We start from the raw sequence: 21,897 nt of genomic DNA on the forward strand, positions 1-21,897 counted from the left end.
GGTGTGGCGGAGGGCAGAGTCTCTGTGCTCAGGGTGCAAAACCCAGCCGGGGTCAGCTGCCTTGTAACCACTTCTGATTACCAGCCTCCACGACTGTTTTGGGCATTAATGTCCCTTACGTACTCTGAGGAGAAACTCTTCAAGGAAAATGTGATTTTTTTTTTTTTTTCTTTTCTTTATTGGCTGCGCAGGGTGGACCTAGGAAGATGAGTTTTGCTTTAAGAAGCAGGGAACCCTTAATGGTCTTTGAGAGAACCCTGAAAATTAGGTGTTTTTTTCAGAGCCATCTAAATGACACTCTGTGGTTGTTATTCTGGGCTCTGTATGTTAGCAGGTGGGTCCACCCATTTAGTGCTGGGAAGAAACAGGAACAAGATGGTTTGACTCCTCCAGTCCACGTGTGTACTGTCTCTGTTGCCTTACACACACACACACACACACACACACGCACACACACACAAATACACATATTTAGAATTTTTTCCTCAAGTTTCTCTCTCTCTCTCTCTTTTTTTGAGAGAGAGGGAGGGAGGAGTAGAGAGAGGGAGACAGAGGATCTGAAGGCGACTCTGCTGACAGCAAAGAGCCCGATGCAGGGCTGGAACTCATGAACTGCGAGATCATGACCTGAGCTGAAGTCGGACGCATAACTGAACCAACCAGGCGCCCCTCTCGAGGTTCTCTTTAACCTGACTTGTACTAACAAAAGCAGCTGACCAGGCAAGGTCCACTTTGAGAAAAACAATTCTGCCTTCTGCCACATCACCACCGCCCTTAGACCCACTGTGGTTGCCCCAGGCTTGTGCCCAATGACAACAGTGGTGGCCTCTTAAGTTATCTTACAATAGCGTGATTCTTTCTGGGGATGACAGAAAGGGGCCGGTGTCATTTTGGAACCAGGGATGCTAGTGAATGGAGCTGGCCAGCCTTTCCCCAAATTGTCGAGTACCTTTCCCCATTCTGAATGAGATGACGTCTGGATCCGTCCTGCCTATAGGAATCTGTTGCTTTTGAATATTTATATCCTCCCATCCTTCCAATGTGATCCCTCCTCTCATAATATTTGGGGAGAATTTTTTTTTACCAAACTATGTCAATGTAACAAATTTTTGTGCAATCAGTATAGTGCATTTCAACCGAAATGGTTTGCTTTCATAAATACTGAGAAGGTTTAAATAACGTTTTCTCACAAATCCGCCCTCGTTTACAGTTACTCAGTTACTGCACCAAGAAGACCCTCCGGAGTTTGATGTTGTCAGGAAACATATTAGCAGAAAATAGTATGGTATCTAATGCTAATAATTGGTTAGTGGAAATGAGAAAAGAAGAAATGTAATTGGGGCTCCTGTGGCTAACAAGAGGTGAATTATGAAACATTTCCAGGGGAGATTCCAGGGCTGTTCCAGAAACCTGTTATTTGCATTTTAAAACATTTGGGCTCCATTGAGAGGGGGGGGGAGTGCTGTTTACCAACACTGCTTTCTTTTGCAGAGTGAAGCGCTCCAAATTGCCCGAGTGGGAGCTAGATCCCCAGGCACACCCAGCCCCTGTAGGAGCTCCGCTGGTTTTTAAGGAGAAGATTGGCTGGTAGAGGCTCCAAGTGCTAGCCAGCGCCCCGCCCCCTGCCTCCTGGAATTTGCGCAGTGCTGCTCACGGCGCAAGGTGGCCCGATAGGGACCCGCATGCCTGCCCAAAGGCTAGTCTGGGACAAGGAAACCTCCCTTTAGCAGGAATCTCATCAAAGGCACATCATTAGATACCCTCTATTAGCCGGATTCACACAGCTTTCTGCAGCCTGTGGTTCTTGGACGCCAGCTTCTGCCTCCAGCTCTTCCCTCGTAGTCGTTGCTGGGCGAGGTGGACGGGCTGATAGTTTACGCCTGCCCTTGTGGATCAACTCCCGTTCTCTCGAAGTTAATTGCTGAGCATGGTTTTTCTTGAGCTCATCGGCATTTTGTCTGTCTGGAGAGATTGCACGTTTAGGGGCAGGGACTCTCACATCCATATGCGGATCACGGCTACGCAGCCTGGTTGCAGGGAGAAGCTTCCCTTGCCATGTGCTGAGGTCAGCGCGGAACCTCGTCACTGCCTGAGGAGGCAGATGGGAGGGATGTACTGGCACTCCGCTTGTGTCTGGCTTTCCAAGGAATTAGGATGGCCTCAGAAAAGACTCCACGGAGTGTTCCAGAGACATCCGTTAGAACTTCATTCATTTTTTTGCGTGCCTTGGCTAATTTACCAATATTAAGGTTAGCCGTTTGGAGTTATTACCTTACGTCCCAGTAGAGCCTTGACCTTTACTTAAAAAAAGCTCATTTAGGGGGCGTGTGGGTGGCTCCGTCAGTTAAGTGTCCTGTCTTCAGCTCAGGTCATGATCTCGTGGTCCGTGGGTTCGAGCCCCATGTTGGGCTCTGTGCTGACAGCTCAGGGCCTGGAGCCTGCTTCGGATTCTGCGTGTGTCTCTCTCTCTTTACCCCTCCCCCGCTCGCATTCTGTCTCTCAAAAATGAATAAAGGTTAAAAAAAAAGATCGAAAAAAAAGCTCATTTAGTGTTCATACCAGCTGAAAAGTAAAAGTATTTCTTATTCAGAACTACCCAAGTAAGTTATTTTTACTTGATCCTAAACTCTTTAATAAACTTTTTTTTTTATTTTTAGTTTTTTCAAGGTTTATTTATTTTTGAGAGAAAAAGAGACAGAGAGCAAGTGGGGGAGGGGCAAAGAGAGAGGAGAAGAGAGGGACACAGAATTCGAAGCAGTTTAATAAACTATTTTATACCCTCTTTCCCTTCGTTGTTTATGATACTGTAATGAAAACTATATATGTTTTATTTCCAGCTTCTCAACGTTTGTTATTTTGAAGTATTTTTTTTTCTCCCAGGAAACAAAGCAGGTTGGCAACATTTTCTTTTAACCAATAAGCATCTTTTGAAATGACGCTTCAAACCCCATTCATGATACCGTATCCCTAAAATATTTTTCTGGGCCATGTGAAGCTTTTATCTCGTAAAGAAAGCTTTCCCGCCCACGTGTCGCCTTTTCTCCTTGGATATAACTTTCTTCAGCAACTCTCCCCTTGTTCTATAAGGGCCATGTCCAGAAATTGAGGCACATTGGATTTGTACTTAGAGCCAATTGAGCACCTCGTGAGTTCCCCTCCTCTGTGTTCTGCTAGCCCTGCAGAATTGGAGCCTTTGTGGGTGGTGGGCAGGGCCCTTAGAGGGTACCCTCAAGTGACGTGACAAACTGGCCCTCAGAAATGCGGGGCGCACAGCCAGGTAGGTGGCAGTGGCTCCGAGGCCCTGCATCTGTTTCTGTGCTGAGGTTGAGAAGAGGTGACCTGTGCTGTGTACAAGGGCGAGTGTAGGGATGCACTTGACACGGGTTTCTTCTGGGTCCATCCTGTTTTGCCTTCCATTTGGATCCTGGTCTTTCTCACTACGATGTGGTCCCTGAGGGCCAAGGCTGACTTCATTCATTCTATCCCTTGAGTGTAGGGACGGTGATCATGTTTTGCCCCATGCCACCTCCGAGCAGGTTGGCTCAGGGTCACTGACAATGGCACGAGAAGAAGGAGTCTCAGTACGTGAGCTGTCCACTAGCCATTCCCGGCCATGGGCCATTGGCTTCCATATTCAATGCCATCTGCCTACGTGTGCCTGCGTGCACGCGGGTCTACGCACATGTGCCCACACATACACACCTGTAGACTCTCACACTTCGTCACTCACACACACTCCCAGTTTTGGAACATAATCGTGAACATCAGACGTTACTTTCCACCTGCCACGTCAGCGACAGTGTTGTGGTTTGGCTTTACCATTTAATGACAAAAATGGTGGCTTGTTTGTAGCTCTGATTACAGTTTTCTTTGCGTCTGTGTTAAGTTGGTTGACAACGTATTTCAAATGTAATTAGTCCCCACCAGAGTTACCTCACCTTCAAGAGGTGAGAATTATTGATGGAGGTTAAAGCTAGAACAGCGTGACCCGTGCAGACCTGAACTCTCTTTCCAAGGTCACAAATGTGTATGTGGGCTTTACTTACCGGGTCGGACGGTTGGATAGGTGGCTGCTGTGGCTTATTTGCTTTCTGGCGTCCTTGTTTGTATGCATGTGTGTATATGTGAATACGTGATAAAAAGATATGAGGCTTTTACCCTCTTAGCAATTAAAAAAAAATTGTGATTTTGCTAGTTTGCTTCTTTAATGGAATGGCTCTTGCCAGTGCTTTTCTAGCAAATGGATTTCTTACTCCTCCAAAGATGCTGCAGTTTCAAAATACGATTCTTCCATGTTCTCTATAGAACCCTGAACTCCTAGTTTTTAAAGTCTCCGTTTTGCTTTGTTCTTCTCTGTATAGTCCTGGGTAGGTCCTTTTATGTCTAGACGTAGAGATTTAAAATAAAATCGTGAAAGAAATTGATTACATGATTTCTAAGACCCATTTCGTTGGGTCTTGGAAATTCACAATTCTGGTTTCTTTTAGAGACCCACAAATAATCCTTTCCCTCTTGCTTGGGGGGAGAAAACACATAAAAAATACAACCCAAATATATTAGGGTGATACAGAACTGATAGGATGTACGTGCATGCGCGCGTGTGTGCGTGTGTGTGTGTGTGTGTGTGTGTGTATAAGGAGATTTATTGTAAGGCTGACACGATTATGAAGACAGGCAAGTCCCAAGATCTGCAGTAGGCAAGCTGGAGACATGGGGGAGCTTGTGATGTAGTGTAGTCTGCTTTTGAAGGCCCGGGAACCAAGAGAGCTGATGGTGTAGTTCATGTCCAAAGGCTGACAGGCTTGAGACCCTGGAAGAGCCAAGGTTGCAGTTTGAGTCTGAAGGCATAGAAAACCTATGCTCCACTTGAAGGCAGCCAGGCTAAAAGGAGAAGTTCCTCCTTCTTTTGGGGGGAGAATCAGCCTTTTGTTATTCGGGCCTTCAACTGATTAGATGAGGCCCACCCCCATTATTACGGAGGGCATCGGTTTTATTTAGTCTGTCAGTTTTCATGTTGAACTTGTCCCAAACCCCAGAAACACTCAGAATAACGTTTGACCAAATATCTGGGCACCCCATGGCATAGTCAGGTCAACACATAAAATTAACCATCACATCAAACTTTTCTGAGACAGAATTTAAAACTTCTGGTTTTTTTCTTTCTAAGAGGTGGGCTCACAATTCTCCCAACAGCCAGTAGCAGCTGTTCGCCATATTGGATCTGAATAACATTATTTCATGCGAAATCTTTATCTCTGGAGGCTTTCATATTTTTTCGGGTTTTTGTTTTTTAAATGCTTTTCAACTCCTCCTTTCCTTTTTATTTTTCCTGGCAAAGCAAATCGTACTTTCTAGCTCATTGGGTTCCATTCTGCTGCATTAATATTTAAATATTGCCCAACCACTTGTGGAAGGAGCTATAAGCTCGCAAAGAGACAAAATAGTAGAATATACAAATGTCACCACAACTTTTTTGGTGACACATCTTGATGCTTGATCCGTGTGGCCGTGGCCCAGAACTGGTCAGCACCCCTTGTCATCAGGTGCTGAGTCACCAGTGAAATTGAAACCCGCCATCCGCTCCGTCTGCCTTCTCTCTTAACATGCCACAGCTTCGTACCTTCACCTTCTCCAGACGAAATGTGTCTTTCGAAATCGTCTGTCACAAATAGGCGGTGCCTCTGGAGAAAGCTGGGAGGCCGATCTGGTGCTGTTAAGTGTTCGTGGCTCCTGCTTGCTGGAGACCACATCTTAGGGCAGTGTAGCCAGTGACATCGGAGGCACCAGAGGAGCAGGGGGGCTGAGTGTCAGTTCCTGTAGGTGTTGTGGTTCAGGGCCCCTCTCTCCATCCCAGGCCACAAGCCATATTCATTCCTATTTTAAAAAGGGCCAGGTGCCTGTTCCAAAATACTGCCTTATAATAGTCTCCTCATCATGCCAGGACCATGAAACTCACGGGGTTTTCATTTACTTTTTCTGAAGTGTCTCCATTTCTTTCCACATTACCCCTTGATCCGTGGGTGGGTAATTATTGAGGTCAGTCTGATTAAGGTGACCTAGACTACTCCAGTCAAGATGCCTCTCTCTCTCTCCAAACTCAGTCCAAACTGACCTGAGCAAAGTAACTGTATTGACCCCAAACTCCTAACAAAGAAGTACACGGGTGGCATGCATCAGGCATGGCTGGATCCAGGGGCCCCCATTTACCAGGACACCATTTCTCTCCTTGGCTCTGGGTTGATGTCACCTAATGAAGACAGGTTGAAGTCCAGAGAGATCTTATCGTCTGAACCAGTGGTTGTGGACGGGTATGTGATGCGTTGAGTGCAGTTGGACCGAGGGGTCCACATAGCTTGAGAGTTGGGGTTGTACCTCCTAAGTAATTCAAGGTACTGGTACCAGAAAAAGCACGAATGGATGCGGAGCATAAAACTCAGTGGATGCCTGCTTTCTAATCTTTAGGATCCGTTGATGAGTTATATATTTATTAAGGGGAGATTCGGCTACAGTTCCTTCTCCGTACAAAATGATTTTGTAGTTGTATATACATTTGAATTTGTTTAGAAGCCATCTTTTTCATCCTCCAAAATTTGAAGTGGCTTAGAAGACTTTACGTTATACCAAAAGATTGGAAATGAACATTTAAAGAAATGAGAAAAAAAGAAAAGCAGGGTACGCCCAGAAGACAAGAAGGGAATAAGGATAATTTTACACATTTCGAAGCTAGGAGCTCCTACAGAATTGGTTGAAATGACCTGCAGATTTGGCTCTGAGGTTCCCAGGAATGGCAGATCTGGGTTTTAGATGGAGGGGTGTGTGTGTAAGTGTGTGTGTGCGTGTGTGTAAGTAACATATCCGCATAAGCCACAGGCCCCTGTGGGAGTATAGACCCGAGGAAAGGCCATGGGAAGACAATAAAGATGCCGTGGTCTATGGTAACCTTAGATACATTTCTTTCCCAAACTTCTCTGGGACACTTGCCCTTGGGGGCCTTGCCTCTTTGCTCTCAGCACCTTGTTAGAAAACAGAGTGAGCAGACAGGGATTTCAACCCTCATATTGCTGGGTTCCTTCCAGGAACAGTTGGAGGGTTAAACCATGTCACCTCTGATGGGAGACAGTAAGGTGAGTCACAGCTGTGACAAGGCAGAATGAGATTACCTTAGTTGTAAAGCTGGGCCGATCTTGAAAATGGACTCCTGCTTGCCTAATGACTCACATTCCTGTTTACAAATGAGCGCTGTGTGGGGAAGTGCAGAGTGGGGCGTTCTGTTTCCCAGACGGAGACCAGAGACCTCCAGGCATGGGCAACCAGGGCTACCTCTGGGAGCTTGGGCTGCCCTTTCTGGGGGGCAGACCTCGGGGCTTCCGGCAATGGTGGCTTTCCGAGACCAGACAGGGACAGCTGCAGCCAGCTAGGACCCTGGAGTATCACCAGCTTGCAGGCCATGTGACCCCTTCCCATTTGGGGAGTTCATGTGGCCTTTGGATGGTTTTAATCCTCCTGGACACCCTACCCCCCCCAACCCCACCCTGCTGCCACTATGGGAGGACCAGGTAATATGGTAGCCATGTAAATTGTTCTGGAAATACAGTTGCTGTTTATAGAATTCGTCCTTTATTTCCATCGATTTGCTGTCTCCCAGAGTCTTTAGCATCCATTATGCTCATTCTGCTGCTATTTGATGAAATCAGAACATAAGATATTGGGTTTTGTGCTCAGTTCAGTCTCATGCTCTTAGTCCTGAATTCTGTTATTCAGGATTAAGAAGGGTGAAGAATTTATTTATGGCACTTTTTTTTTCTTCATATAAACCCTTTTAAAGACTGGAGTAGAGAAGTCATCACATGCATACAAAGGGCATAGACATTTTCTTTTTTAAAAGGCAATCAGAATGGTATTTCTCTGTTGTGAAATAGCCCTTCTTGGATCCCAGGTCTCTTTATGCCCCCTAAAATCTCTACCCCATTTATAGAGTAACAGGGAATGTCTGGACAGGCAAACGAGTCCACACAGCAGCACCGTGAGTCGACCGAGACCTGGTCCCTATTCCCCTTCTGCCAGTTACTAGCTGTGTGACCTTGGGCATGCTCCTTAACGTCTCTGAGTCAGTTTCCTCCTCTGTAAAATGGGCATGACAATACCTACCTCACAGGGTGGTTGTGAGGAGTTGAGGAACAGCGTGCACATTCCTGTCTAAAGCCCCCGACAGGGTCGGCAGTCAAGGAAGCAGCTGTCATGATAGGCTCCAGCCGGGCTGAAATTGAGTACAGCACCTGCTTCTTGAGCACGCATACCTGTGTGCTGCCGGATCTTTTCGAGGGGTCCAGAGATGTAAACGTAGTGGCCTCTCCAAAATCGTAGTCCGGCAGAGGAGAAGGTGACTAGACAGATCCCCAGATAGCCCTAGGGTAGTATTGGGTGGAACCATATGTGATTGCATTTTTGTAGGGTAGAACTATCAGCAGTATCACTTGGTTAAATTAATAGAAGATTCAGTAAGGTAAGTTGACAGAGAGAGAGAGAGAGAAAATGCCGGCCAGCTGGCTCAGAGCAAGGAGCAGCCATGTCCACTGGGGGAAGGATGGGCAGAGGTGGGGACAGCGGGAAGGGATGTAACAGAAAGGTTGCATGAAGGAGGCTGTATTTAAGATGTTGCTACAGGGGGCCCCAAGCTGGAAGGCAGAGAGGTGGAAGAGTCCTGGGGTCGCATCGGGAACCATGCTCCGGGTTTGTAGGGAAGCGTGGGTTAGGGAAGAAAGTCAGGCTGGGGGCCATGAATGCCTTGGTGACCGCGTCCCCCTCCCTCCCAAGCCTCACTCTGTTCCCCTTTCTTCCTGGCAGCAGTGCCCCCTCCCTTGCTGCACTCAGGGACATGACTGTCAGCACCTCTACCCCCCCTCAGACTTCACTGTCAGCACTCAAGTCTTCAGGGACATGAAAAGGAGCCACTCCCTACAAAAGGTTGGGGAGCCCTGGTGTTTGGAGGTAGGTCTCGGAGCAGAATGACGGTATGAGATGAGCTAGCTCTGAAATGCAACCGCCCGTCCAAAGTTCACCCCGCGTTAGGGCAGGCTGCACCCACCGTGACCCCTACATTCCCTCCGGGTTGCCGTCACATCATCGGGTGCCGTGATGTCTGGGTGTTCTGATCACCGATAGGTTTATCATAGCCATAAGAATGCTAGTTTGCGAGGAGAGGGTGGAGGGTGGTGCACCCGTGAACCCAAGGTGCCTGGCTCCCCGTAAAGGCTGCATGGTCCAGGGTCATGTGGAGCTTCCGTGAGAATGATGTTATCCCATTAGACTTGACCCCCAGGAAATAATTTCCTGGGACGTTTCACAGCTCCCAGGGGAAGAGAAGTTACTCCCTCGACTTTGCCTTTGTTATTAGTTAGTTAGAACTTAAGGATTTTCTTGTAGAATTCAGGGCACTGAGAAATGCTCAGTCCTCTGCAGCGAGTGATACCTTCCTGAGGCAGCTGTGAATGGCTTTCCTCGCAGCCGCGCTTGTCCAAGGACAGGAAGCATTGTTAATTTCTTTTAAATAATTCAATACTATGTCAATACCCCATATTGCTCCGTGCTTGGGAGTGACGGGTCCCTTCAAATTAGTAGTCTCAAAGCATAAAGACCATGTAGAACATGCTTTCGTTCTCAGAAAAGCAGAAGTCAATGCAGATAAAAAAAATTTTAAGTAACTCTTGAGACCTGAATGGCAAATGATTTTGTATTAATGCTGGGTTTTGTTTTGTGTTGTTTTTTGTTTTTTTTTTAAGAAAAGTGAATATTTAAGAGCCGATTAGTGAAACGTCTATCTTTTAAAAAACAGTTACAGCACACCTACTACGTGCTGGGGGCTGTGCTGGGCGCTGGGACTCCGGGAACAGGGAACAGGCCTAGGCGTAGAGGAATATGTAACACGGGTACACACGTCTTGCCTTCAGCGAGAGAAAAGGTGTACTCGTCATCCTCACCAGCTTGTTTTCATGTAAGAAGTAGTAGGCAGCCCTTTAAGAGAACTGAAAACATGTGGAGAAACATAGAGAAGGAAATGTGCACACCCACCGTCGTTTTACCCATTTATAATCCCTTAATATTTGCCTGTGTTTCTCCCCCGTCATCCCTGTGTCGAAACTTTAAAAGTGTTCCACAGGATTGGAATCATACTTTGTTTGCACTTTTGTATCTTCTTCCCACTTGAGGCGACACCGAGGGTGCTTCCGTGCACCGCAACGTGTCCTAACTCTGGTTAGCAACTCGGTGTGTTAGTGTCCTGTGAAAATCTTCCTATGTGATGGCCCCCACTTTGGCCAGATGTAAACAAAACTGAAGATGTTCCTGGTCTCTTTGGAAACGCCCTCTTCTCCACCCACGATGGTGCCTGCACTCCAATTTCCTGGGCCGGTGAACACGTAAGGCCCGTGTTCTTTACTGGGTCTGGGTGTGACAGGACAGGGAGGCCTCCCTCTGTGTGCACCAGCCCATGGCCTGAGCGAAGCCTTTTCTCAGCAGCCCCTCCCTGGCCCAGGTTTTAACAAGTGCAGCCGGCTGTCCATTCTGACCCTGGACGATAAGGCCACACACCGCATGTATAGCTATTCCTGCCCCAGCGGCCTGGCAAATGGTAACTCATTAATCTTTGGTCAGAGTTATGAGGCAGATAAAGGAGAACTAGGCACCCATTTTGAGTATGAGGAAAATGAAACAGAAAGACTGGGTTTCTTCCTTATAACTCGAGATCTCTGAGGCCAGCGACTGCGTTCATGTCTCCGCTTTGCCCTCAGGACACAGAAACCTCTTCTGGGGGAAGCCCTGATATGCCCCGCTTCCAGCATTGGGTCTAAATCCTTAAATCGGGAATAGGCCAGACACGCAGACGCCCCCTCATGGGCTGTGGGGACTTGGGCAAGTTACGTAGCTGCTCTGTGCCTCAGTTTCTCTGCCAGGGAAGGGGGGGTCACACAGGGGCTGCTGTGAGCATCCAGTGAGCGGAAGCGTACAAAGTGGGGCTTGGCCAGAGTTGCTGGCCACCAGCACAAACACTCGGCAAGGTTCTAGGAGCATGTGTGTCCATGCGATGGGCTTGCTTTGCTGTGGACGTTTTCACGGAAGCTACTTAGGTATTATTTGCAGTACTTACTAGTTCAGGATTTGCGGTGGGATAGGGAAATCCCAGCGTGGCTGTGCTCCAGGTGGCTCTGGGTTAGCACAGCAGAACCCACGCCAGAGTAGAGTCAGAAGTAGGGGGCGCCTGGGTGGCTTAGTCGGTTAAGCATCTGACTTTGGCTCAGGTCATGATCTCATGGTTATGAGTTCAGACCCTGCTTCTGATGAGTCCCGATTCTCTCTCTCTCTCTCTCTCTCTCTCTCTCCCTCTCCATTCTCTCTCCCCCCCCCCGCCCTAGCTCACGTGTGTCCTCTCTCTCTCATAGGATTGAGTCCAGCCTTCCCTCACCTCTGTTGGCAAAGGGCTTCACCCCTCTGTGACACACTCCGTGTGTCTGTAAAAGGGGATGGGGGTGGCAGACCAGCCTCGCCTGCTTCGCCAGGGGCAGCTACCAGGATCCCTGGAAGTACTGATCAGAGTGAGATGCAACACAGCGCCCCCTATGGGCCAGGCACTTCCTGTAAGCACTGAGCTACCAGTAACTCTAGGACCCGCCGACAACCCTGAGAGGGAGATGCTGTGATCCCCTTTTGCAAGTGAGCCACAGGGAAGTATAGCAGCTGCTGAGGAGCACACGGCACAGGGGCGTAGCCTTAAAACTGCTGTTAAATGAGGACTATGGCAACGGCACACGGTTCAGGGGAGGATACTAACCATCCTCCACTTGCTAACGAAGATGTGTTGGGTCCTATTCAACACTCTCCCCTCTCAGGGGCTGGGAGGAAGCTTTTGATTCAGGACATTCACAGTCACATCGGGTGACTCTGTGGCATTCACCAGTGCCACACGCAGGATACTTTGTACCCCAGCCATACTTAACTTTCGTTGTCCCTTCCCTGTCTTTTCTTACAAGGCGGCTGGAGTCTATCCCTTGAGCCCTCCCTCCCAGAGAATTAAAGTTGGTAGACCAACTGAGTAATTATGACTAAGAAAATCAATATTCACCTGGCCGGCATGAGTCACTTCTTTCTAGTTAGCTATTCACATACCTTTTAAAGCTAGCCACACAGTCATTACATTGGGGCTATTAACATGTCTAATAGTGACCATAATAGGGCGGGACCCGTGGCATAAGTGCGTTCAGATAAGAAAGAGTGTTTTTTCCCGTAATTGCTAAGTTAATGCTATTTTCACGGAAATGCTGGCAAGCAACCTTTTAAAAAGTTCTTTGTCTGAATCCTTCCCTTATTCCCTGCTCCCCCCTTTTCGGGGGTTGTATAAACTTTTCCTGATCAGTGGTTGGATTAACAAGATGGCAAACGCTGTCCCTTTTGGTGTTTTGGGTAACCTACCTTTTTGCTAGCGTGGAGCCTATTTTTATTTCATATTTAAGGATATGGGAGGGAGGGAGTGTGTGTGTGTGTGTGTGCGCGCGCACCCGCGCGCGTGTATTCAGGGGGGCACATTATTGTTGGTGCTCGTTAAATCTCTCAATTTACACATTTAACAAAAAAAAAGACGTCTGCTAACTTTGCAAAGCTAGTCGCATAGACAGGGAGTGAACCATTTTGGCGAGGAGGAAATGAAACTTTTCTTAGGTTTATTAGACCACATCCTATAAATCTGTGGCTTATTATATGTCTGATTTCTAAAAAGCGTGGCATCACAGCTGAAGTTTTATTTTTGCTTATTAGTCACTGAAACAAATGTAGATACTGCTTCATTTCCTTCGTACTCTATCTTTCAATACATGTTATGTATGGAAAATCTGGATTTACACAACAAAGTACATTAAAAGGGAAGTATTTGCTTTATAAGTCTCTGCATTGCAACTTTGCAAGCATTCTGTTAAGCTAGAATGTTTAAGTTGTCGTCTTACTTCTGACGACATAGAGAAGCAGTGAGAAAACAGTACAAGTACCTCTCAAAGGCCAAGTTAATATTGTGACAGACGTCCTTCCATTCTTTCAAAAGGTGTGTTTTAAAAATCACAGACGGGCCTCACCTCATACTGTGTGCAATTGTTTTCTGTTTATTTTACATCTCTGGCGATGGAGACACCTTCCTGAGTGTGATGTGTGCAATGGAGACTCTCTGTAAAACTTTTCATGGTTGTCCATTCAAGACGTGAGTTTCCCTCAATGTGCTTCGTCATGGCCCCAGTGCAAACAGACTGTCTCTAAAATTCCACTGTTACAGGGCAGTTGCATCACAGGCGGGAGCGGATGTGAGTTGGAAATGACAAGGCAAAATGAGTCCAGACATTCCATAATGCCCTCATGATGCATGGGACCCGTAGCTTCATGCATACGGCCGTGGACCATCCTGTGCCAGTGCACCAGCAAGTTCCCCCCCCAGCCAGATTCGTTCTCAGGGTGGGATCGCTAGTGGGACCACCCACCTTATTGTGTTATTTCCTCTTGCTCTCATTCTCTACTCGGAAAGCGTCCCGTTGAATTCTTGGAAGGTTCAATGAGTGCGTTGATTTCCTCTACCCGTTAGTGTCCTCAGTCGTAGAAATGGACACTGTCGTGCCCAACTTGGGATCCCTAATGCCTCAGTGGAATCCCATTCCCAGCACATCATGATGTAGCCTGCTTCCTACGTGATTGACCCAGCTTGGACACAGCTTGCACAGGGAAAATAGGCCCAGAGCGGGAAAGGATCATTCCAGGCCCTATTCCCCACGTGTTTGCCATTCCTTGGACTGCAGGCTGTGAATGCTGTTCTTTTCACTTCTTACTTCCTCCCGCCCGGTGAGGCTGGTCTGCAAAGTTGGAAGCCCAGGCACACCGAGCACACGGAGGGCCTCTGAGGAGCTCACCCGTGTGGAAGGTGTGAGTGTCCCCTGCCCTGCGTCCCCACCTCTCGGGCCGCCTCACATCCGCTGGGACGCCCCAGGCTGTATCACGGCTCTTATCTTTGTGACTGCCTCCTTTCCCCTATTCCTGTGAGTCACATGTTTTCTTTGCATCCCATGTGACAAAGGTCATTAATAGAGAAGACTTGGCTTTTGATGCGTGATCTGTTATCACCCGCACGGTTTATTGTGTTGGGTCCTCCCCTTTTGTAATTCTGTGAGGCAGCAGATCACTTTTTAAAGGGCTAAACTGTGTCAAGGGAGAGTTGAAATTAGCCTTCAGATTTTTTTTTTTTTATTCCTTAACACGTTTCCCCCCCCCCCATCAAATGACTCGGTCGGCAGCTGAAGAGAGGGAGTGGATGCTTTACACTAGTGGTTGTGACCTTACCTGTCACATCAGTCTGTGTGTCTGCCTGTCTGCCGTGATCTCTCTGTTTCTCAGAGTGCTGCTTTTGGTGTCTTTAGTGACGTCACTGAGGTAGATGCGTGGACTTTAAAGAACAGATAGGAACTGTATTTCAGCCCAGACTCCGGAGCTGCATTTATTCATTTTTATTGGGCAATTATTGTCAGGTAAGCAGAGTAGGAGATCTCAGTTTTCATCCTTCCTTACCAGGCCAGTCCTCTGCACCTTATTCAAAGGGTATTAATTACCTCAGCTGCTGGGAGCTTAGCAAGAGGCAATACCAGGAAATAGATCGTTTTCCCTCCTTCATTTCACACACTGCCAGCTTTCTCCATCACATCTCCGAAAGTCCCCTTTCAGGCCTGTTGCGTTAAAAAAAGGCAGTAGTGAAAGATGTCCCCGCCCTGTTTTGGTTTGCTGCCGGGAGGAAGGTGATAGACGTGGCCTAGGATCCTTGGTGGGGCCAGGTTCAGGTGCTGGCCGTCCCTTCCGTGGCGGTCCTCTCCCATCAGTCGCTGGCCCCCTCTACTGGAGCTGAAAATGAGGAAGGAGGTGGCCTTTGCACAGCCACAGAGTTCTCAACTTTGGTAGAAACCTCCCGGGGCCCGTGTGCCTGTCCGTGTGCTCACGTACGTGTCTGGGGCCGTGCCACCCAGTGCGAGCGCGCCGTCTGCTGGGCCGCCTTTCTCTCTGGGAAGGTCGAAGAAGAGGACTGCTTGTGCCCACAGTGAAGGTTTCTGTTTGGGAGAGTCCGTTCCTTCCCCCGTGGGAAGGAACTAAAGTCACCAGAGAAAGAAGGAGAGAAGCAGGGGAGGTGGGGGGGGGGTGGGAATCGGTGTGATGGAAGGTGTGCGGCTGCCCTACTCGGTGTATTTCCCCGCCCTGCCGGCCACCGTGTCTGCCAGGCTCTGTCGGAGCCCCTGCACCGCAGCCCCGCTCCCCGGCCGTGGCCTCTTGCTGCTTAGGAAAACAGAGCTGGCGGGAGAGGACGTGGGACGGAACATGAGCTATGGGGCCGGGGCGGAGGGATCGGGGAGCTTTCGATCACTGCTGCTAGGCCTGGCTCGCCACGCTGGGGTTTCTGGCAGGCCCGGTGGTTCTCCGGGAGCCAGGGTGACAGGTGACAGGGCCCCTCTTCCTGCGAAATGAGGAGCCCCTCCAGCAGAAAGTAGACAACATTTGTGACCGCCCGGAAAGACATCCAGTCTGTTGGTTGTTCACAGCTCCGTCGCTCGGATGTTTCTTTCCTCTGGCCGCTTTTTCCAGAACACATGAGAAAGACGGCTGGAGGTGAGCGGAGGAGGAGAAGATCGCTTGTCGCATCTTCTGCGGGCTTCAGAAAAGCGTGCGGTTCCGAAGGGAAGTGGGGCATCTCTGGCCCTGCAGCTGTCCTGATGCGCGGCTGTGTTTGCTCCTAAACGGAACGGGACCTCCTTTCTCCTTGGCCCTGCCCTGCTTTGGACGGCAACGCGTACTCAGATCGGGTTCCCGTGCTGGCCTTTCCTCATTGCAGTTCTGCTTGATTTCAAGGGCCACCTGCAACTGTCCATTTTTCAGTCTGGCGCTTACTACGTACGCTTTTGTGCCCCTGATTTTAGGTCTGGTGACCAAGGTTCTTTTGAGATGTAGGTTTTAAAAATAAGTAAGTAAATAAATAAGTAAACGCAGACGCATAGACAGACACACACACAGCTGACCCTTGAACAACGTGGGTTTGAACCGCATGGGTCCACTTACAGGTGGATTTTTTTTGGATGGGTCCAGTACAGGACTACAAATGTACTTCCTCTTCCTCACAACTTTCTTTTCTTTTCTGTTTTTAAAAATAGTTATCTGTTTGTTTTTGAGAGAGAACACAAGCAGGGTGGGGCAGAGACAGAGAGGGAGACACAGAATCTGAAGCAGGTTCCAGGCTCTGAGCTGTCAGCACAGAGCCCGACGCGGGGCTCGAACTCACAAACCGTGTGTTCGTGACCTGAGCCAAAGTCGTATGCTTAACCTACTGAGCCACCCAGGCACTCCTTTCTCACAATTTTTTAAGTAATGTTTTCTCTTTTGTAGCTTCCTTTACTGTAAGAATATAGTATATAAAACATGTGACATATAAAATATAAAATACGTGTTAATTGATAGTTTATGTTATCTGTAAGGCTTTTGGTCAACGATAGGCTATTAGTAGTTAAGTTTGGAGGAAGACAAAGTTACAGATGGATTTTTCTTAACAGTTTATTTTATGGGTGAGAGGGCGTGAGTGGGGGAGGGGCAGAGAGAGAGGGAGAGAGAGAATCCCAAGCAGGCTTCTTGCTCAGCAGATGGATCTCATGACCTGAGCCGAAATCAAGGGTCGGATGCTTAACCAACTGAGCCGCCCAGGCGCCCCCTACATTTGGATTTTTGACGATGTGGGGTTGGTTTTCCTGATGCCTCCCCGCTCTGGCTGTTCAAGGGTCAACCGTATTTTAAAATCTGTCATCCAACAACATCGACTTTTCTTTCGGTCTGTATATAGTTTTGTGAATTTCCACGTGAATCTGTGTTACCACCGCTGCCATCAGGATACAGAAGGGCTCCATTGCCTTATACACACCCATCTGCTGGAGGTGTGTCACAGGAGACGTGGGGTTTAGTGTGACCATTTTTACCATTTGAAAGGCAGCATTGACTTGCTTCGTCTCTCTCTTGGAGACGTGCGTTTTCCGCTGTTGGTTATCAGAATCTCTGCTCTGGTCTTTGTGCCTGCTTCGGGAAACGAGACGTAACCGTGGTGCCTTGCTTGTGAGCTCGTTAGTTATTGACAAGTCTTGGTGGGATTTTCTGGCTTTTATACTGGCTCTTCTTGGGCATGTACCCAGTATGCTTTGGGCCACCTCGTGGATTTAGGGGAATTCAAGCTAAGTTTGACAGTGACCAAAGGAAAAAAAAATGAATCAAGGATAAAGGATGTACGTTATTGCCACCAGTATAGACGGCAATGTGATATGAAACAACTTCTGGAATATTCCGCCTTGAATTATCTATATTACTCTTTTGCAGATGTCGGGACAGATTGTCAAGGTTTAGGCATAACGTGTAAAACGAAGATGGTGTGTTTTCTGTAGATTTTGGTGGCCCAGCGTGGTTCTCCCAGGCTGTCCTCACTTATGCCATTACTTAGGTGAAACCAGGGATTTTGAGGTGCTTTCGTGATCAGTGGTACGTCCCAGGTTCTGGGACAAGCAGGGGCGTGAGCAGGGGCGTGCGTGGCAAGGCCGTGGTGGTTCAGAGCTAATGCTTTCCTAGGGGAAAGTGCACTGCAGGGACATGTATGTGATGAGGATCCTGTGCGAGTGCCTGTCCTCCTCTTGAGAAATGAGCAGAGGGTGACCTCAAAGGTGCCCCGCTCAGAGGGTCACACTTGACTGGACAGCAGATGACGCCTTTGCCGTGGATTCTGCTGGGGAAGGTACAAGCGATCGTACACATGTAAATTGTTGTGTCATCTAATTCCCGTTTTTGTAATTACTTGGAAACCTGCCACTGCAACCAGTTGAGAAGTGGAAACAGTGACCCGGTGCAGAAAGCAGAAATTGTAGCGGGGAGAGACATCCAGAAACACAGTCGTAACTCTCCTTCTGGCTTTCTGGCATCTAAACGCCCCCTGGAATCGGGGAAAAGGATTCTAACTGCCTTCTACAAAAGTAACCCAACTTTCCTGGCTCCGCACCCCTCCTCCCAGCCTCTCGCTGGCCAGGCTGAAGAGTTTGGTAGATTCAGGGCATTGGTGATTCAGCTAAGACGAGCGAGTTTTGCTGATAAGAAACTTTCATTGTCGGGCAACAGATTCCTGTAGAGGAGTGACTTCCAAGTGGGAGAAGAATGAATGGTTTCCATTTAAGGAAGACAAGAGCAACAACACACACGAAGCAAAGCAACACAAGCCTGGGTACCTCGGCAGAACAAGAGGAGTACAGCAGGGTAGAAGCAAGTTGCATTTCTGCATCCGGATTGCACTGATAGAGGACTCGAGACAGGCGGCAGCGACATTCTTTTCCCCCGTGGTGCGAGTGTAAGCACGGGGCCCAGTGCCACAACTCTCCAACTTGCTTCTAGAAGAGCACGCAGAAAGCTCAGCTCCTCTCTGAAAGTCCTCGCCATTTGTCTGATTGGCGTTGGAGACGTGGTACCATTTCTACAAACACCCACATGAGAAGGTTTATTTATTTTTTTTTATTTGGGTGACAGATCTCCTGTTAGGGCACTAAAAGATGAAAGCACTGAATATTTGCTTTAGAGAAACACAGTGAAAGGTTCTCTCATCCTCCCAGCTGAAAACTGATGGGCTTAGAATTCCATTAACCGAATTGACTGTCTGCAGTTAAACTTACTGCCCCCCTCAAGGCATGATTAACAAGTGGGGTAGAAAGCCAGGTTGGACAGTGGAGGATTGTACTGGATTCTTTTTGCATGTTGAGTGGAATGGGGCCGTTTTGCGGAAATGGAGGTTCAAGTTTGCCCAAAGAAATTCCTGCCTTCTTCAGTGTCGATCTCCTCCTCCTGGGTTTTTAATAGCACAGTCTTCCCATCGGATTTCCTCTCCCTGAAAACAATCCACTTGTTAGTCTGGCTTTCAGGTTTAATGATAAAACTGTAATTCTCGCAAGGCTGTTTCGGATGAGATCTCTTGCCTCAAAAGACGAGAGAACGTCGTTTCGGTACCTGGTGGTAGTTATTGCAGAGATTGTAATGAAACGATCAGGAGCCTGGGGTGGAGATTGCATGAATTCAAACTCTGGCTTTGCTACTGGCCAGCTGAATGACCACACGCATCTTCCTGAAGCCCACCTAGGGGTCTAAGTTTTCCCATTTTGTATCTACCTTCATTTCGTGGGAGATTTCAGTGAATCTACGTATGTAAGGCAGATGGCGTATGTGGAACCTGGTAAACATCTGTCGACGTTAGCTCTTCCTTATTAATTCTCAGTGGGTATTTTTTAATGCATCTCTTTGGTGGGAAGAAAGAACTCGCCCCCTGGTGGGGGGTGTGGTTTAGTATTAATACTCCCCACCATTTGTTAGAAATTGCAGTCCTTCGGGGCATCGGCTCCAGGGTTTCAGAATATTCTTGTTTTGCCCTCACAGCTACCCCATGAGAGAAAAACTAACACTGTTCCCTTCCCATTTTATATATAAATAAGGTAGTGGTAGCTTATTGAGTGCTTCCTATAGAGCAGCTCTGGCCGAAGTGGTTTTCATCTGTTAACTCATTTCTTCCACCAGGTTGGTACCGTCTTCCTCATGGTTAAAGAGAGGGAAATCGTGGCACACAATTTTCAAAAAGAATGTGCCCATGGTTCCGCTGCCTGGTTAGGGCTGGGGCTTGAAGGCTGAGTCTTCATATGTTTGCAAAGGCGAGGGGCTCACCTCCCTCTCATGCCGGCTCCCTCTGTTCTATAACATGTGCATGGGCCCAGCGCACCCCCGTCATGGACGGGAGGCATTGAGCAGACACACAGATGCTCTCCAGATACGCCGGTTTATGATAGTTGGAAAGAAAAGTCTTTATTACCGGAAGTTGTGGCTTCTGAGTCTCTTGGCAATTGGCAGCCTCGCTTTTTGTTTTGTTTGGTTTTGTGTGTGTGGCTTTGTTTTTTAAATAATTAGAAACAGTTAGACTCTTGTTACCACCCACGGTAAAAAATTGCTGGGATCCCGCAAATGAAGGGAAAAAAAATTAGGCCATTTGGTGGAATGATTAAAACAGGTCTTGCAAGAGGAAAGTTTATTTTTGCCGAGCGGGCTTTCGATGTGTAAATGCTGAGGAGCCCGTGTTTTTCACCTCCCCCTTTGTCAGGACGCAGAACCAAATAATGGTAAAGGGGATTGCTGAGGACGGGAGGGGTTCTGTACAAGGTGGCTCTGGGAGGAAGCCCACGTTTTTTGGTCCTTATTAATGGTATGTCTTCTGTGTGAGTGGGTGTGAGGACCAGAGCATAAAGCATATATTTTGCGCAGCGTGTGGTCCTTTCTGCCGCATTCCACTCCCCATGATGGTGGGCTAAGTTAAGGAGGCAGAGGAAAAGTCCATCATGTGGACGGCACCGTGGAAGTGGGAGCGAGCCAGGCCTCTTCCCAGGTCAAGAGACTTTCCCAGGTCTCAGTGTCCCTGGGACTCTAGGACTGTACTCTGATTATTCAAGCTGCTCCCCACTTGCGTGCATTGAATGACATCGGTGCCCTTGCCTGTCTATGTTGTTCCTCTCGCTCACACCCTTCCCAACATTGAGGATGGGCCATGGGTCAACTGAGTTGATGCCTTCGGTCAAGTCAGACGTGCTGTTCTTTGGAGATCCTTCACCCCCTGCCATCTCCGCCAAAACCTTCCTTGGAGTTTCGAGACTGTAAGTGGTCACATGAGTGAAGAGATGATTTCCTAATCCTCGTGGGAGCCTAAGGATTTGCCTTTGTGAAAGAAGCAACGTCCTGCTGGAGGGGTGTCTGTCTGTGTGTCCCATTTGAAACCACATTGCTTTTGACTTCTCTTCTATGATGATTCCCAGGCAACCTCCTCTTGCCATCCTGATTGTTTAAATTTATGGGTTGTTAGCAAGCAATATTTTGATGCTATTCTTCTAGCCAGAGGCCAAGATCCCTTGTGGAGCAGTGCCTGAATTTAATAGATGTCATCTGGACACCAGGGAGGGGCATAGAGCAAGCAGCACTGGGGGAAAACGCTTAGAAGTAAGATTCTACCCCTAATGCTACCATCCCCCGGCCTCTTCTTTATCCCTTTCAGGGCAAGGCATTCAGAGTAATTTTTTTTGGTGATACCACAATATAGTATACAGTAGCCTATAATTTTAGGACAAAGGGTACAGTGTCTTAATGGACTTGCAGACAGCCTGCAAAATACATCGTAAGCTCCCCTTTCAACTTAATCTCGAATGTCTCGGCATTATTGAGCCCCGCTTCTGGTTTTTTACAGTGCCTGACGATCTGGCCCTATCTTCGGCAATATCAGGTGACACTCCGGGAATGCTTACTCTACTCTTCCGGTTGGCTGGGGGCTTGGTTCCCAGGCCAGGTTCTAAGGTAGACAAGGCGGTGTCATCTCTCTACCTTGGCGGATGAGGATTAAAGGGGGCCCAGAAGTAATGGCGTGAAGCAGGGATTTCAGCCCCCACTTATTCAGACATCGGACTTCTGACAGCTGTCATAAAGGCCATTCACTGGAGTCGGTAGGACAGGCATCTACTGCTTGTGCACCCAAATTATGAAAAAGCCTGAAAGACAGGTCTCGTGGACTCTCGGGATAACACAACAGAGACACCAGCTCTTGGGACAGCCTGGGCCCATTTAGCATGATGACAGTGAACGCTGCTGAGCCAGGCGCCATTCTGGTGCTGGGGATCAGGGTAGGAGCAGATGGCTTGAGTCCATCCCGAGGTCCGCTCATTTCCGAAGCATCATCAGAAGACGCTGCCTCCGGAGCCCCCTGGAGAAACCCGAACTCCCGCAGTGGTTGGATCCCTCCATGTTGGT

At 48.2% G+C, this 21,897-nt stretch overlaps 1 protein-coding gene across 30 annotated transcripts in view; it reads left to right on the plus strand.

Annotated features, from left to right (window-relative positions):
* TCF7L2 (transcription factor 7 like 2) overlaps positions 1 to 21,897 on the plus strand; it is a 202,396-nt gene that overhangs the window by 118,037 nt on the left and 62,462 nt on the right. For 12 of the 30 annotated variants that reach the window (XM_086680881.1, XM_086680880.1, XM_086680884.1 and 9 more), the window contains one exon: positions 8,845 to 8,988. The exons of the other annotated variants lie outside the window; for them this stretch is intronic. In XM_086680881.1, the coding sequence (XP_086537007.1) occupies positions 8,845 to 8,988 (144 nt within the window). The remainder of the gene's footprint in view (positions 1 to 8,844; positions 8,989 to 21,897) is intronic. 30 annotated transcript variants of the gene reach the window in all.

This window comes from Puma concolor, chromosome D2 (assembly GCF_028749965.1).
Source record: "Puma concolor isolate L17-30 chromosome D2, mPumCon1.1.hap2, whole genome shotgun sequence".
NCBI lineage: Eukaryota > Metazoa > Chordata > Mammalia > Carnivora > Felidae > Puma > Puma concolor.